This window comes from Lepisosteus oculatus, chromosome 9, assembly GCF_040954835.1.
Source record: "Lepisosteus oculatus isolate fLepOcu1 chromosome 9, fLepOcu1.hap2, whole genome shotgun sequence".
Taxonomy (NCBI): domain Eukaryota; kingdom Metazoa; phylum Chordata; class Actinopteri; order Semionotiformes; family Lepisosteidae; genus Lepisosteus; species Lepisosteus oculatus.
Window position 1 is genome coordinate 8,140,774 of NC_090704.1, and position 17,879 is coordinate 8,158,652.

General features: G+C 41.8%; 2 protein-coding genes across 10 annotated transcripts in view; one reads left to right on the top strand and one right to left on the bottom strand.

The window, feature by feature from the left end:
* Window positions 1-437: 437 nt before the first annotated feature.
* On the bottom strand, window positions 438-12,827 carry trmt1l (tRNA methyltransferase 1-like). 2 transcript variants are annotated; one of them, XM_015355062.2, is made up of 17 exons: window positions 12,738-12,827; window positions 12,385-12,449; window positions 11,069-11,242; window positions 10,510-10,572; window positions 10,216-10,329; window positions 9,792-9,856; window positions 9,209-9,365; window positions 8,452-8,572; window positions 7,712-7,791; window positions 6,527-6,776; window positions 5,134-5,346; window positions 4,386-4,576; window positions 3,420-3,498; window positions 3,170-3,336; window positions 3,018-3,071; window positions 2,566-2,692; window positions 438-2,081 (listed from the first exon to the last, which is right to left on the bottom strand). In XM_015355062.2, the coding sequence occupies exons 2-17, from the start codon at window positions 12,443-12,445 to the stop codon at window positions 1,880-1,882; spliced, it is 2,118 nt and encodes a 705-aa protein (XP_015210548.2). In that variant the 5' UTR covers window positions 12,446-12,449; window positions 12,738-12,827; the 3' UTR covers window positions 438-1,879. The 2 variants fall into 2 exon arrangements, with proteins under 2 accessions (XP_015210548.2, XP_069050168.1); XM_069194067.1 differs by lacking the exon at window positions 5,134-5,346.
* A 28-nt stretch (window positions 12,828-12,855) lies between these two features.
* swt1 (SWT1 RNA endoribonuclease homolog) overlaps window positions 12,856-17,879 on the top strand; it is a 30,655-nt gene continuing 25,631 nt past the window's right edge. For 2 of the 8 annotated variants that reach the window (XM_015355053.2, XM_069194066.1), the window contains exons 1-6: window positions 12,856-12,900; window positions 13,229-13,379; window positions 14,156-14,240; window positions 14,439-14,506; window positions 14,976-15,930; window positions 16,475-16,534. In XM_015355053.2, coding sequence (XP_015210539.2) covers window positions 14,160-14,240; window positions 14,439-14,506; window positions 14,976-15,930; window positions 16,475-16,534 — 1,164 coding nt within the window. In that variant the 5' untranslated portion in view covers window positions 12,856-12,900; window positions 13,229-13,379; window positions 14,156-14,159. The other 6 variants (XM_069194064.1, XM_015355058.2, XM_015355056.2 and 3 more) reach the window with 6 other exon arrangements.

The window sequence follows — 17,879 nt, forward strand, 5'->3', positions numbered from 1 at the left end:
GTTTAAAATGTAAATCAGTCCAGTGGAAGGTTTAGAATTAATACTTGGAACATGCATAATATGCATTCTAAGATTTGTATGCCAGATAAGATTCAAGTGCCACTGTGTTGTAGTTTCATTCATCAGTCCAGCCAGGGTGCTTGTGGAGAAGACTAGAATGCTATGACATTAGATCCTAAAGGATTTTGGATTAGTTTAAAACCTGGAAAAGGACACTTCTCTGGCTGTTGTATAATGATCTTTGCTTTTAAAGTTGTCTTTTGTTGTTGGGGGGGGAGTAGTATCAGCCATCATATTAGAAATCAGCTAAAAACCTCCCAGTATGTTCAGTATCTCCCTCAGCAATCACTTTGGTGAAAACCAATGTGTCAAACAGGAAGTGTATGTGAAGTGTATAGTACCATAATTGCAGACAGAAGTACTTTGAGGCTGAAAAGTCAGATTTTGTTTTTATTAGGAGGCATTTCCCAAATCCCCTTAGTTTTAATACTTTCAAATTATGCACACACAGATATTCAACGATTTCATTATCTAAACAAAAACATACAAGATGATTTTATGAGCATTATATACATCTTAGCGCTGCACGTTTCTTTACAGACATTTCTAGGTTACAATCTCAGATTAAACCCCCCCACTAAAAACAAATATACAGCTGAAATGAAATTGTGGAACTGTGGTCACACAGCATGTCGGAGACCGCTTCAGAGAACACGTCAGGGCTGTGAAGATTAAAGATCTCTCCAAGCCCATTGTTTCTCATTTCACCTCTCACGGCCACGACCACACTAATCTCTCCGTCTGTGTTCTCAAAGACGGTTTTCCGAACTCATACATCAGAAAGACCACCGAAACTAAAATTATTCTGCAGTTAGGATCACACATTCTCCCTTCCCTTAACGACAGATTACTGTTCTTTTAAATTTTCTCCATTCATTGGAAGTTTCATTTCACACCTCTCTGCACCCATTCTGACTTCACACCTCTTGATTGGCCTCTCTTTCTGTCCCCTGCTCCCGCCTCTCACTCCTCCTCTCTCCCAACCTTTGTTCTCCCGCTACTTTACCTTTGCCTACTGCCCTGTCTCTCTCACACCTGAAGAAGGCTCCACGGCCGAAACGTTGTGTTCTCTTTCTTCTTTTTTTCAGCATGGAATAAACCTATTACATGTCTCTGATTAGCTTGACAAACCAAACACTGCCTCCAATTGAAATGCAAACATTTAATCATCTGTATTTCTTGTATGACTGTTCCATCTCTAATTACTGTTTTGCTACACACCTACAGTAGAAACACCACTGCTTTTTGCCCACAGCGTGTACAATAAAACACTGTACATATCCACATTATTAGTCCTTTTTTTTTCCCTGGCAGTTTTAGTCAGAATGGAGCAAAATACAGAATGCAGAGTGTGGAGGGATACATATAAAGTAACAAAAATAAAAACACAGATGACACGCATCACTTAAAATATGGGCTTTCAACTTTCTTTTAATTTTAAAGCAATCCCTTTGACGGATCCTCAAGATCAACTTACTATTCCATTACAAAACGTTAATAAGCGAACCGCAGTTCATCTTATCCCCTGTAATGATATTGACTTTGTATTGCTATGTTTGTAGGTGCAGGGGGGCCCTCTTGAACAGTCTCAAAATTGACCCATGAGAACCCCAGATGCTGACTAAATACTCCTGATGTAAAAATAGAAATCCTGTTTTTCTAGGTATACTGCTTTAACTGTGTGCAGCACAGCCTTGTTGTCTGCCTATATGTGCATACTGATCTTTGTTTCATGTGGTCATTACATGTATGTAAGTCTCGCTAATTGCCTCGCAAACTGTTTCAGTGTAGGGAGAACCTAATCATTTCGGGCAGTCCTTCACTCCGTCTTGCGACTGACTTCGTCGGCGCCGACAGCGTGGCTGCCTGTCTGTGTCGTGGTGTAGGTGGGCACACTGTACTTGCTGAGGACGGACTTAAACTGGGCAAGGGTGGCATCTGTGCGGACTCCTGTCGGGTCAAAATGGGTCCGGCTGACCCTGAATCCCGCTTCTGTGAGATACTGTAGGAACTTATTTAACCTGGTGAGAAGGAGACAAAGCGAGGGAGTGAATAAACTACGAAGAAAAACATGGTACACTGAATTAAAGTGAAATTTTTAGAATCTTTTGCAGAATAACAACATGACGACTCCACACTATTCTAAGCAGAGTGTTTGTAAGGCCGGAATTTGGGTACAGACTGACAATGGTGTCATACCACATTTTTGATGGCACAGTAATTTCCTTAATAATGGTATCCCGATAGTTTTTCATCCACTTCTCAGCCTGATGCGATTCAGTATGTTCAAGAAAGTGACAGATCTAACTCGGGCAATATCTTCCAGCCCCTTTCATGGGAGGAAGAGATTTGTAGGTGATGACAGAATATGAAGCCATATTACTCAAATATTACTCAGAACATCCCCACTCTTCAATGGACAGTTCCATTTTGTATGCAGCAGTAGACTGAGCGTGTGTTTTGTATGGTACGAAGAGATGTGGTCAATCAATGAGATCCCCTTACTTGGGCATGTTCATGCCTCTAATGCTGTGGCGGTGGATGCTGTAGTAGAAAGGAGGGTGTTCTAATGGCGCCTCGGATTTCTGCCTCTTCAGCACATTTCCTGCTTCTTCACTGCTTTTCCTCTTGCCTGCAGACATACAGAGACTCTTCACACAGGAGAAGGTTTTCTGCTTGGTGAAGGCGCTAGTCAACACTGTGTAATCATGGAGCCTAATGTTCCAGCTCTTGTTTTTTCCTACAGGCATGCAGACAATATACAAATTCCAGTAAAGAGTTAAATAGATTAGTATGGGGTTAAACGTTCTGTTGAAAGTTTTGTCCATCGGCCACACGAGTGTGGGATTTGTTTCCATTAGTGCACTAAAACCCTTGCTGTTACTCATGCATGGACAGCTACTTCTCGGTAGCACAATAGTGCAACCGTTCAGGACCTTGTGCGACGGACTGCTTACTGCTGGACGCGTCTTCCACTCTCTGAGAGGTTTTAATCACTACGCCACATTCTTCTGAGGAATGAAAAACAAAACAAAACAATCAGAGAGCTGCACACGTGGAGCTGTCGGTTAGCAGGAGGACACGGTAGCCGGGTCTCGCCTCTGAGTACCTTGGCTGACGTGCGATGTAGGGCTATGCACGGAGAACTGTTTGAGCGTCGTGCATTCCGACTCGCAGATCAGCGTCTTCACGAGCGGCAGGATGTCGTCCATGCCATGCTGACTGGCTTCATACAGCATCCGTCTCAGAAACCCAGTGTTGAACAGAGATCCAGCCCTGGAAGAGGACGAGGCGAGGAAGAAGATGAAGAAGAAGAAGCAGGGACACAGGACGTCCACTGCAACACAAGCCTTACATACCAGAGTGGCCCCAGCTCCACAGCTGTCTTGCCTGGCATACTCTCATGGCAATTGCATGGCAGCTGTCTGTAGAGGTTTTCTGGATAGAAGAAAAGAGAGGTAGAAACAGTAACCCAAAGGGAACTTGAATAATAAATAAGTCCTGAATGTTCACAGTCAATCCATCAAAAGCTTACCACTTGTGCATAACATAAACCTTCATTTTATAAATTGTTTAAATTATAACAAAATTATAGAACTATCAAATTTATTATTTTATAGTTAGAGGCTCTTAACTACAGCATCCCAACACATTTTATTAGAACTACAAAAACTGTAGAAGGCCCAAACGTAGAGCAGTTGACAGATCATTCCTGTGCAAGAAATAAGTCATGTTGTATAACAGCTCCCTCATTCCAGGTGCTTTTGCTACCTTGACAACAGACTGACAATCTGATGAAGGCGATATGTATTCTTCCTATTTAAAAAATAAGGTCTGTAGCACAGAGGAGTGAAAAGTCCAGACAGACAGGTTTAGCCTGAACCCACTTGAGATGGGTTCAGCTGTGCTGCTTGAACAAAGCAGTCAGACCTCCTCTACATGATGAGCAAGAGGACTGACATCTCAGCTCCTTGGAGGTGGTAGTAGGGAACGCCTGGATAAAAACGCCCATGTTCTGTATTTATACCTCAGGGGCTTGATTAACAGGTTTACCCTTCACCCAGACTTCCATTTCTAACCCTGTAAAATGGGTATCAGTCCATACTTCTTCACTTATTCTGTTGCTTTTGTAAATTGCAATGGTTAGGAAGCAGGCGTGGAGATGTGTGCAAAATATGACAATGCACTGAAAGGATTAGAATACAGGGTACCTCCATCGGCTGAGAGGAAAAAACGGCTGCATGCCAATGCAAATTTCCAAAGCTAATCCTTTTCATTAAAGCTCTTCCTTTCCATCATGCAAAACGTGGGAACGAAGCACGTACCCTCCACCATGCTGCCTGCCTTCAGGAAAACCCTCTCCTCACACCACTGGCAGTGGATGAGCTGGCGGATTTTCTTGACCGATTCGTCGGCCTGGGAGGGGCCTCTCAGCACCCGCACCACCACCAGGACAAAGTGCTCCAGTGCCACAGCCAGCAGCACCTCGATGCCCTTATTGCAGCGGGCCGCTGCCCTGGAAGGGGGACCAAAACCTGGTCAGGACACGCGCACACCCACGCGCGCTCTGCTGCTGTCGCGTCTTCTTTGGCTCTAGGTTGGTGCCAACAGGAGCTTTTCAAAACCCACGCTCCCCAAACCAAACACTCTCCCCCCATTTAAATCGGAACATTTGACTTGTAAAGATCCACAGGCCGCAGGGATTTCGAACGAAAGCTTTCCCAGCACCCAAGTTTCAAGTTTTCAAGTTTCAAGTTCAGTTTATTGTCATTACACTCATATACATGGTATATGGTATAACGAAATGCTATTTAGCTAGCTCTCGGACGTAAGTAGTACAAAGAGAAAAAAACAACAACAACAATACAATTGTGTAGCAAAAGAAAGACAGAGACAACAGGCAGTGTGCAAAAAACAACAACAACAGGCAATGTGCAAAACAACAACAACAGGCAATGTGCAAAACAACAACAACAGGCAATGTGCAAAACAACAACAACTCAGCTTCCCCATTACAGGCAATGAGTGTTTTGTCCCTTGGTGCTGTCAAGCATCCTGTATATGCTGCCCTACCTCGCCACAGTGCCCACCACCATTCTTGCCGCCAGCTCCTTGTAGTACTCCGTCCGGACAATCTGACAGCCGTAGTGCCTCAGCGTCACATTCAGAGACTTGGAGTAGAGAGAGCCAGTGTCGGTGGACGTCACCGACACGATCCCCAGGTTGCGAACATTCCTGAAGGCCGCATCCAAGTAATTCACGGCTGTACCGAAGGGATCCAGGTGGCTGAAAACACCAGCCGACACTTCGTGCCATTAAAAGGAATTCTGGACACTGAACACGTGTTTTTAGTTGAAATATCAAAAGCCGTTCCGATTTCGGAACTACACCTTTTAGTTACCACAATATTGTACTTTCTTCTGTCGGACTTTCCAGAATGTCCAGTTCTAAGGGTTTGTACTCAACTCTTTAAGTTGATGACACCCTGAAAAATCATCTTAACTTTTCTTCCCCTTCCCTCTGGTAAGCGTTATTGGAGCATAAAGGCACAAATTTCCAGATCCAGAGACAGTTTCTTCCCACAAGCTGTCAGATTACTGAACTCTACCCCCACCACTGGCTTAGACTGATGGTTTTTTTTCCTCACACTGCTTATCTGACTCTTTTATAAGCTATAGGTTATTACATGTGTTGTTGCTGCAGCTGTCCTGTGTTTATGTTTTCGGTGTTTCCTTTAATGTCTTTGTATTGGTGCATACATGCAAATAAGCACTTCATTGCACTTGTGCATACGACAAATGGAGGATGTGGAGGATGTACTCTGGTGTGCCACTAGGTGGCACTGTGTATTAGCAATGTTAATACACACTTTCACAAGTGGGGGTGCTATCTCAATGTGGCCATGACTCCACATTGTTTTTGTGAATGGAGGGCTCTGATCAACTGTTGGATTTGTCTTTTAAAAATAATAGTAAAAAACCTGATTAACCTGCAAAATCCGGTGTCACTGAATTTAAATTAATGAACCAAGTCTACAAATTAATTACACAACGCAAAGTACAAACTGTAAAAGATTGTTTTTTATACTGTTAGTTACATAAACTGGCTTATATCTTTATATCTATGATCTCCTCAGATTTAATGGGTTAACCAAATGCAGGTTTATGACCATTGTTTTTAACAGAAAAGTCCAACGGTTGGCAGATGAGAGTCAACATGCCTGGAAACAGCATGGAGTTCTGGCCACATTGATGCAGATGTGAAGATGTTTAATTACCATTGCTGATACACACCGCCACCTACTGGCGCACCACAATTAGTCCTCCACCCTACATGTAAAAAACAAATCAAGCAGATAAAAGGGCCTTTTGACCCACTTAAAACTACCGATACTTAACAATATCAATATTATGAATACAGCATTTCAGTTTCTGAACTCCTAACCCGTGATCCTGCTGCAACTCACATGTAATCGAAGGGGCGCAGATGCATGATGACACTGGCATCCATTTTGGTGACCTCAACGGTGGCGATGGGATCTTCCTCTGGCTCCTGCCCCTCTGCGTCGGTGTGCCTCGAGCCGCGGCTTCCCTCCACCCTCATGTGGTTGAGATGGCAGTTCTCCCTGATCATCTTCACGCAGGCCTCGTTGATGTCGTTGATGGTGACCTTCACGGCGCTGCGCAGGTGCTTCGCCCACTGCAATCCCATGATTCCTGCGCACCGAGGAAGACGTGCGGGCTCAGTATGCGCTCACGCTGGCGGGCCTGGCCTAATTAAACTGTACAGATAAACGCGGGCCTCGGGGTGCAGACAGACAATACCCTTCTCCAGGGCAAATTAACATCCATTATTCACTTCACGAAGCCAATCGGGAAATCTTTAGCGTAAGCCATATGGCCCAGCCATTTCTATGCCGTTTTCACAAGGAGTGTCTCCTCACCAATCAGCCATGAGAAATGTGCAGCCTATCAGGTTTTGAATACATTATCCATTCATGTTGGCAATATAATCAGCGATTAACCCGCTCAGAAATGTTTAGTTTATCTGAACAGTGTATTTAAAAACTGCACATAGCATGAAATGGGACATTTGCATACTCGGCACAAGTCTTTGACAATGGGGCATTTTTCCGGAAATTGTTTTCAGTCTCTCCTGTGGAAATACCCTTGAATTTTGAAGTTGTTCAGCCTATGGGGTCAGACCAGCTTAGACCCCTCTTGAGTTTTGGCATCTATATCAATATGAGGCAGTTTACAGTTTATTCCTTGCTTGTGCTGGTTAACATTACAATATATAAAGGAAAAAAAAACATTATTTTTCAGCATGTTCAATGGCAGGGGTCAGCAGGTTTCGTCCTGCAGAGGCCCTATCCATATGGACTTATAGGTCAGGTCACCCCAAATCATCGATTTCTAAAGATTGGGTAAAGTTGTAAGCTATTGATCAATTAAACATGAAATTTGCTATGTATGGGATGCTTAAGATGCCACACGCAGCAAAGACACTATTAATCTTGGCCCCTGACTTTCATTTGTATTAGGAACGAAGTCTGCTCTGAATTGAAATGCGTCTATTCTATCTGCAAGCTCAATTTCCTGCTCGACGAGCCCCATTGGCTTCCACAGCATTTAAAGCAAAGAGTCCTCGCCTGTGGCTCCAAAAGCATCCAGGCACTCCAGTGGGCTGCGCTCTTCTCCGAGCACCGCCAACGAGCAGAACACCAGCTGCCTGCAACAAGAAACAGGCAGGCAGCCCGCGTCACTTGATTCTTGCGGAAATGTGTCACGTACACAAAATGAAAGACGCAGAAATTCCAGCAACAGTCTCCAAGCCTGGCCATGGAGATCCCTGATCCAGTTATTCTTAGGTCACCCTAACTGGCCTTTGATTTAAAGAACGAGAACGCTTGTTTAGCCAATTGATCGATGAAGCAAATGGGCCTGGTAATGTTTTGAATCAAGTAATGATCTGAATGAAGGAGAGGGACACTGGTCTTTGAGGGCTGAAGAATATTCAGGTTTTTATTTGCAAATGATCTCTTAATTACTTAATTTAAGATACTGCCTGTTTATCTGATCATATTTGAATTCTTCCAGACCTTTAGAAATTAGTGATTTAAAGGCTACCTATAAAACTGCTGGACTAGGACTCTGAATGACCGGGATTGGAGGCCCCTCTATAAAAGTATATAAAAAACGATACAGTAAATGACAATTCTAAGAAATTGCCACTATTGCCTGATAGAAAGCGATAAGACTGCAGATTTGTACAGGCTGTATCTCAGGGAAAATCTTTCTTGTAATCTCTGTCCACTATGAGTGAATGTTGCGTGACAAAATGCCAGACGACGGGCTTCTGCAGGAAATGGAAGGGTCTGTGTTCTCTTACCTATTAATTTTCATTTTGCGGTTAAAGTAGGTGTCACTCTTCTGTGGAGTGTTGTGGTTGGGAAGGAGCTGGACATTAGTGCCCAGCTCCTTCATTACTTCATAGGCCTGCCCAGCAGGAGCTAGAAAAGAAAAAAAAACACACAGATTAGGGAGATAAAAAATAATTAACATGCAGCAATGATCAATAGTATCCAAGGGGCTCGTCTTTAGACCTGTTCAGAGTCCAGCAAACCAAATACAGGGATATAACCCTATTCTAACTAAGACTAGTAAAGGGTGCCAATATAATTGATTGGCCTAAAAGGTGCAAAGAAATTTGGTATGCACACAGGACGAACATTCCCAGGAATGATGATGTTATATACTAGTGAGCTCAAGCAGCTGAAGACCACATCCAGTGGTGCATACAGGCCATGGTGGACAGAAATGTGGGCCCATGTCTGGGAAGGATCATCCCATTTACAGGGACCCAAAATTTCATTGCTCTGTATATCGGTTTTCATTCTGTAATTGTTTCAACTAGCTTCGTGGGCTCTCTGTCGTCCAGCCCATCACAAATGTAATTCCAGCCGGATGTACCACCACAAAAAAAAATCCCTCGCAAGCTCATGTGGAATTCAGCTAATAAAAAACAAACGACACAATCCTAAAGGAAAATGGCCACAGGCCTTCCTTTCTGAAAGGGGAGATCATGTCGAGCAGTGTCAGTGCTTGAGATTGTGCTGTATTTCAAATCATAATAAAGACGCCCCTGCCTTCAATTTCAAAAGGGACATCAGTGGCTCCTGTGTAACTCGCTTCGGTCTCCCCTTTGTTGACGTGGCGTTTGAGGTGGCTAATCATGTCGGTCTTGCGGGCGATGGTAACTGAGCACACGACACAGTGGTAATGAGCTACCAGGCGACTTGACAGCTGAGGAGAAAGAAGTCATCCCATAACTGCAACACCAGCACCCAGACAGATCTTTGGTTAGGTTACATTGCCATGTAAAAAAAAAAAGAAGTTGTTAAATGGTCAGCAGTGTAAAAACTGTCAATAGAAGAAGTCTGTTTCTATTGTTTTTCAGTTGGCTTCATCACCACATTGGTGGTGGTGGAGGGGAGTCCCCATTACCTCTGAAGCGCTTTCAGTGGAGTGTCCAGAAAAGCGTTAAATAAGTGTAAGGAATTATCTTGGTTGGTCACTATCTCAGTATCTCGGTCTCAATCAGTAGAAGAAGCTGGCCTGCTGTATTGTCTTCAACAGGAACACTACAATAACAGCACAGACGGTGTGCTTAACTAAAACACAGTTAGAACAATGTTTGAAAAGAAAACATCTGTTGGGACAAGACCACACCTGATCTCCGCTGAGGCCTGGCTTGAGCTGTCGGCAAGGAAGATGGCAGATACACATTCGGTGTCCTGGATGAGGACAAGAAGAAAGCCAATACAGTCACTGTTTATTCAGTCACAATGTTAATAACAAAAGCATAGAACATAAAAACACCCATCTGCGTTCAGGAGAAAAGGGTTTCTGTGCAACATTATTCAAAATATTTCTTTTATTCATATGAAAGATATAAATATACTCTTAATTTGAGATATTTCATCAAACACAACAAACAGAAATCCAGTGTTACACATAACCAGAAACCTATGCACTGTTCAAACTTGGAACAGAGACATAAAGTCCATCCTTTATGTATAGAGCTGGCTTCCTCTCGAGTCAGACTCTATTTTGGATACCATCTTAAAAAGGTTTAGAGTATGAAAAGCCTTACCTTCAAACTCTGCATAAACTTTCCAGTGCAGATTCTGTAAATGTCGGCGCAGTTTGTGACTGTAGCAGGCTTTAAATTTCTCTTCAGGGCACAGTGGGCATGCTTTTCTACCAGCTGTAAGATAGAAAAAACTATTTACTCCCCTGTCTTTTATATGAATTCAGAATACATATGAAGGCCTATGTCTTAATTGTATGACATTAGGTGATCCTATGTGGATATCAACTATTAAAAAAAAAGATGGAACAGAAGTCAAGACTGAATCTAATCAGGGACATGTGCTGTATGACTTACCTCCATTTAGGTCTACCAGCTTCTCCAGGCCTTCAAATTGAGTATGAATGGAAATATGCTTCTCTGAAACAAATAATCAAAAGATTGTTTTGTCTCCCTTTGCTTAAATTCAATATCCATTTTCTTACAAAGTCTTCCAATTCAGGTTTGGGTGGGGCCAATCCCAGCAAACAACAGGCACAAGGCAGGGTATACCCTGGACAGGACACCAGTCCATTTCAGGGTGAATACGCGCACACACACTTGTGGCCAGTATTCCCATAAGCTAATTAACCTACCAGTATGTTTTGGGATTGTAAGGGGAAACCGGACCACCTTGGAAAAAAACCCTATGGGAACAGAGAGAGAACATACAAACTCCACACAGACAGCAGCCCAGGTCCAGAATTGAACCCAGGGTCCCAGCAAGGCAGCAATGCTGATCACTGTGCCACTGTGTTGACATTAAATTTACCAGAAAATAAATCAATATTAGAAATAGGATGATTTTGTCATCGGTTACCGATCCAGTGTAGGACAGAACACCTTCTAGGAAAGCAAAACAGGTAATAATCTTCACCTGTGGAAGTGAGCAGAGTGGAAGTCTTCCCATTGTCTAGGCTTGGCTCAGTTCCGACATTGCTGTTGCTTGTTTCCACCTCACAAACGGCCTCTGCTGCATTGTCTTTGTGTTCGTGCTTTAACTCCTTGGATTTGCAATCATCTGCCTTCGTTTTGCAGTCTCTTGAATCCTCTGCACATAAAAAAAAGTATTCAGTTCCAAACCTTCACTAAGTTTTATTGTTGCACGGCACATCTACCTGTTTATCAGAAAGAGGGTGTAACAGACTTTTTAGTGCTTCCTGTGCCTCTGTTTAGCTATTTTATGTATCTGGCATGCAGACTTTGAGGCAACACATTTTTCAAGGACAAAGGCCAAAGCTGGATTTTCAAGTACTGCAGGAACTGTGGAATCTCTGTTCTGTACTGTATTCAAATTTGCAGATTTTGGAGTACTTTATAGGTAACATACTAAAATATGTCTGGGTTTTTTTTTCTCCAGGAAAGAAGGTTGTAGTTTTTTGTTTAGAAATGGTCTTCTATACTAGCATAGCACAAAGGGCGTGAAGTTGCAGAGGAGGGTGTTGGTAAGCCCCTCCCACAATGCAGTGCAGGGTAATAACGATACGCAGGCAAAGCCAGACGCAAGTGTAAGGGATAAATATACCTGGGTTCATGTCATAATTACTACAACAAACAACCAAAAACATTAAGAAATAGGAAGGCTAAGAGTAGCAGTAATTTAATTACTGTGAAAAACTGGCAAAGAAACAACTTTTACTTACTATAATCCAACACTAGAGTACTGTAAACACATAACACATAAACACATAAACAAATGTTTTAAATTAAATGTTCTTTTACCAAAATCTACTCAGCGGAAAATAAAGATAAATATTTGGTGGGGAGGAGAGGTAATATATTAAAAGGGCGAGTCAATATATTAGAGTATACTGTTAGCGTAATACCACAACAATACGGTCCTGTTGCAGAGCTCCGTGTCTAGACCATGATTGAAGCTGATTAATCACAACTACTTTTTTTAAAGTAAAAATAACATTAAATAAACGAGATTAAATTGTAAATATTTTACAGTTCATGGTTATCACAAATATATTTTAAACCGCGACTAGAGTCCTCGAAATTTCGTTTATTTATTAGTGGGTCCTGTGGCGGAGCTCCGTGATGAGGCCCTCTGTTATTTTGGCTAATAAAAAAAGTCGAACAAAAATAGAAACACTTCTGGGTCACATGCAGAATCAAAGGAGAATCTTAAATTACATCAGATATCTTTTACTAAGTATTAAATATTTTTATAAAGTTGTGTTTTCTTACCCTTTTTAGGAACGTCCTCCTGGTGTTGTTGCGAATTGTCTCCTTCCTTCTTTTCCGCCATTTTACTAAAGTAACGTAAACAGCGTACGAGTTTTATTCTGTACTGTTTCTGCGTTGATATCCTGGACAGCCTTGTGGTCATCCAGTCTACTTTTAGTATTTAGAAGAAGGTTATTATTAATAATTATTAGTATTATAAAACAATATTAAATTGCTTAAAATACAAGATTAAAATGTAAACAGCGAAATGTCCCTTAGTTTTACATTAAAGTTGTGTTACATACTGTTCTTATTTTACCACACTTAGATGTCTGAAATGTATGTAATTCAGATGTTTCTATTTTGTATTATACCTGTAAACCTCAAATTTCAGTCAAATAATGCTTCTCAGTCGTAATTTCTATTTTCTGTTCCGTTATATACACAAACAAAACTACATTTCCCATAAGCCATTGCAATACTACGCTCTCTCCGGTGTGTAAACGGAAGTTTGGTATTGCAGTCGGGTTGGTTTCAGTAAGTCTCGAATGAAATGTTAACAGATAAAAATGGAAGGTTTTGCACTTGTTATATGAAAACATTATGTATTTCCTTTTAAATAGTATAAAATGTATACTGTATAGTGAAGTAAGGTAAATGTACACAGTTCCAAATGCAAAGACGTGTGGGATACACTGGTGCTTAGACTGAAAAAGTAGTTTAACGTTACAAGGTAAAACACATATGTTCATGAGATTTAATATTTTCTTAAGGTTGTTGGAGGGTGGATAACGCTGTTTTTTTTTTTGCTTGAGCAGTAACGCAATGCGATATTTACTTTTTTTCTGTATTTTCGCTGTTTCAGGTTACTCAGACGTTTTATCCTGTTTAATCTAAAACTATTTGCAGTTTGCAGGCACCTGATCAATCTCTGTATTCACCCATGTCTCCATCATAAGTTACGACAATCAGTCGGATTTCTCTAAGAGGTCTCTAATGATGTGTGGGTAATCACAGTAAGTAATTTGCATGCATCTTTTGAAAATAAGAGTTAAGAATGAACTACTGTATATGTTATTTCTGATCCCGATGCAACACATGCCCAGGCATAGAAAAAATTATTTTAAAGCACTTTTTGTTCTTGTCAGTGTTGTCACCCGTCAGCTGGGGTCAAATCAATTACTGTTAGTTATATAAAAGATTAGTTGTAAATAAAATGTAAGCAACTATTCTAAATGCAGAAAGTTAAATAGCTGTATTAATGTGTAAGAATGGGTGGCACGGTTATGTACTGGTTAGCATTGCTGTCTCGCAGAACTGGGGCCCTGGCTACAACTCCTGGGGTGGTATTGTTTGTGTTTGTGCAGTGTGTTCTCCCTGTGTTTACTTGGGTTTACTTGGGTCCCTAGGTGTGAGTGTCTCTGTGTTTGCTGTGCGATGGACTGGCGACCTGCCCAAGGTGTGCTCTGCCTTGCATCTTATTTGCCCCACAACTCTGAATTGAAAGGAGCAGTTAGAAAATGGATGGATGTCTAAGAATGACTGTTAATTAATATGTATATATTAGTATTTTACTGCAGCATGAGTTACGAGTTGCAAATGATCTGCTTACAAGACATCCTGTTTTGAGTTACAGATCTATGGAGTGCAAGGAACTTTGCTCTTGGATACTAATGTCAAGGAAATATTGGACACAGCATTGTTCTGCAAAGCATTTGTGGAGTAGCATGTGGGTGATATACAGTAGTGAGTAAGCAAAGATTGCATCTCATTGCATGTGCATGTTGTGCAGGAAAATGCCAAAGAAGAAGTCAAAGAAGAAGAAGCAGAAAAAGGAGAAAGGAAGAAAGAAGTCTTCTTCGTCCTCCGATGATGAGGTGAGGAGATTTGTTGGTCAGGTGTCAGCAGATTGGCGTGAAAAGCTATTGTAATGGTATTTTGCAGTCTGATCGTTTCCATGTGGTTTATTGTGTTTACCTGGGGACACTAGGTTAAAAGAAACTGAAAAACCATAGTGGGATTCTTTCTCAGCTTTGACTCTCTAACAAAAGTAAATTTTATTTACAATTTTGCAGACGTCATGGAAAGAAGAATATACTAAAAAAAGAAAGATCTCCAAGACCTGTGATATACGTGGTGTGAGGTAAGCATTTATAAAAATTTTTTAGTACAACCTAGAAATCCAATACATTGATTTTATATGCTAAGTTTATAAATATCTTTTAAAGAGGAGTATTCTATGGAAAATGGTTTCTTGGTTTTTAACATTTTAACATGTTTTCTGTGCTTCTGCATTGTTTCATGGACAGCTGATTTTATTAAAATATATATGTTTAGTTTTTTAATTTTTAAATGCTTTACTGCTGTTCTAACAGTCGTGTGTGGTGAATACATATATAGGCACATGTCGTAAGGGTGCAGTTTTGCCAAAAAGAAAAATCCTTTGTGCTAAATTTTATGCTAAATCTGGCCATTTAATGAAGATATCATTCCTCTTATCTCCACACAAAAATGTACACCACTGGGGCAAGTAGACAACATAGGTTCTGAAGGAAGTTCTCTTAAGAGTGAAGTTTTCTAACTTTAAAAACATTCTGTCTCGCTGCTTGTAGTTCTGAACAAAAGGATGTCTGGAGGAAGGAACAGGCAGCTTCTTTCCACACAGGGGAAACCCTACCCACCCACAGTGGCAAAAAAGAAGATAGGGAGTTTAGGAGAGCCTACCGAAAGCAGGACGCTGTCACATCATGGGGAAAAAGCGCAAACACTGGGGAGGCTCTGAAAATACCCTCCAGCACAGGCACTGCCCACAGCCAGGTCTACAGTGGCACTGGCAGACTAGAAGAGACCAACAGCAGAAAAAAGCCATTGTCTAGAGGACAATCTACAGAAAAGCCCTTCTCTGAGAAACATCGGGAGGATGGAGGGAAACTTGCAAGGACCAGTGCAAAATTATCCCCAAAGGATACTGCGTATTCCAAAAGTGACCCCTCTTCTCCTCAGGGACAAAGTAGCAGCACCAAAGGGCTCCCAGAAAACCAAGAAGAAGGACTTGCTACTTTACACAAAACTAGTAGGTGCAAAACACACTCAGGACTGCTGAAGAGAATTTCCCAGGAAAGCTCTGAGGGTTCTCTAAGCAGCCCAAGAGAGAAGCCCCCTAGCAGTTTTACTAGTTTCAAAATCCGGAAAAAAAGCAGTAGATTAGATGCTACTAGCGAGACCTGGAAAAGGTCTTCATTGGGTGGGCATAATGTCACTTCCCCGAGGCTGGAAAAGCAGCCCCTTTCAGGAGTGAAACTTTCTCCGCTTTCTCCTACAAAGCTGTTGAAAAAAATTAAAGGGAGTAAAATTGCTGCAGCACTCAAGGCTAAGGATCTGCGTAGAGACTGCAGGCCCTCCACGCAAACGTCTCGGAATAAAGATGAGGCCACTTCTTCAGGATCCCACTCATCCAGAATCTCAAGGCCGACAGCCAGCCTCAGTGAGAAGGCGGAGTGCTTAGCTACAGAGGGGGTAAGGGGAGAGACAGTTACTCACAGTGGGACATGGTCGTCATTTAGCAAGGTGTGTTGCCTTTACAAATAACTTATAACTGCTTCGAATTGTCATGGATATACCAGAAATGTATGCTAGTACTCAGTAATTGTACTGAAAATGCAGACGTTCTGTTCTCTGCATTTTATTACCTGCATATAGTATTTTTGATCAGTTAATTATACATTTTAATAGCTCTAATATCATGCCTTCCCACATAAGTGTCCCTTACCACGTACAATCCTAAAAAGGATTGAATGCATATGAATTCCTTTTTCCGGACACTTGACTGCATGTGGTTATCTAGGTATAAATTCCATTGATTGTCATTTCTCTTTTCTGCCTGGATTTCTCCTAATGAATTCTTAATGGGTTACTCGGGAATATAAAATGATCACATTCATACAGTTGCTCTATGTAATTCCGGTAAAAACAAAATTAAAAAGCACCCTTCATCTCTGTTCCTTTCAGACCTTTTGTTTTGCACCATAAGAACAGCGGGGCGTGAGTAGTAAGATGCGTATCTGTGTCCTGAGGTTTCTTATGTCTTTGTACTCTTTTTTTTTTATACCAGTATGCCGACATTCCAAGCCGCTCATCTCAAACACCAGACAACCATGACAATGACCAAGAGGTACGGAATTCTTTTAAACTGTGATTCATCCTTTTTAACTAAATACAGCTTATAAACTGTGCCTTGTCTTAACAAATGAAATGGGGGCATTTCCGTAGCCCGTAGTCATTTTATTTGCCGAGATTTGTTTTTTCTTTCAATAGAATCAACTTGCATTTAAAACCAGCTCTTTAAATTTAATTGCGGCTATCTCCCGCTACTATAGTAGTTCTCAACATTGTCATCTTGAGTTTCTCTTCTTCAAGCAGCAGCTATCAAACATAACAGCGACAAGGCGGTGGAGGGGGTATGATGAGGTGGCTCCCCTTGAATGAGTATTGTTTTTTTCCTTCCAGGGCTTGTCCTCAAAGAATTTTGCATTTCTCTTTACTGTTAGTGAATCAGCCCAGCATCCATTCATCATGAACAGCATGGAAATGGGCAAGTTAGAGTTTATTACTGACCACCAATGTGCAGCATCCACCTGGATGATGCGACGGCAGCCATAGTGTGACAGAACGCTCACCACACATCAGCTAAGGCCACATATGGCCAGCAGCCATATCACCCTGCAACTCACAACTGGCAACCCACTGAAGCTCAGCAGGTGTGAGCCTGGTCAGTACCTGGATGGGAAACGTTCTGGGAAAAACTAAGGTTGCTGCTGGAAGAGGTGTTAGTGGGGCCAGCAGGGGGCACTCACCCTGTGGTCCATGTGGGTCCTAATGCCCCAGTATAGTGACGGGGACACTATACTGTAAACAGGCGCCGTCCTTCGGATGAGACGTAAAACCGAGGTCCTGACTCTCTGTGGTCATTAAAAATCCCAGGGCGCTTCTCGAAAAGAGTAGGGGTGTAACCCCGGTGTCCTGGCCAAATTTCCCATTGGCCCTTACCAATCATGGCCTCCTAATAATCCTCCTCTATGAATTGGCTACATTACTCTGCTCTCCTCCCCACTGAGAGCTTGTGTGGTGAGCGTTCTGGCGCACTATGGCTGCCGTCTCATCATCCAGGTGGGGCTGCACATTGGTGGCGGTGGAGGGGAGTCCCCGTTACCTGTAAAGCGCTTTGAGTGGAGCGGTGTAAGCAATTATTATTATTATTATTATTATTATTATTATTATTATTATTATTATAATCTCAATTTTTATAATACATGCTTAGAAAAAAATCAGCATTGGATGAGTGCATTTCAAACCACAATGAAAGTAAAATGCACAAAGTAACATGTAAAACCTCCAATTTCAATCACAAAATTCCCAGGTATGCACAGAATGAGATTCAGAATAAGGCGACAAAATCTGGTGAAGTGAAGAGGCCTTGTTACACTGGACATCTCGTTTAATCCAGTAGAAAAATTGCT

Coding starts and splice junctions, on each gene's coding strand:
- trmt1l (XM_015355062.2), bottom strand. CDS start 12,445: ATGGCGGAAAAGAAGGAAGGAGACAATTCGCAACAACACCAGGAGGAC. Junction 10,330..10,509: donor GCTGGTAGACCTAAATGGAG/GTAAGTCATACA, acceptor TCTATCTTACAG/CTGGTAGAAAAGCATGCCCA. Junction 3,337..3,419: donor GTGGAGCTGGGGCCACTCTG/GTATGTAAGGCT, acceptor GTCCTCTTCCAG/GGCTGGATCTCTGTTCAACA.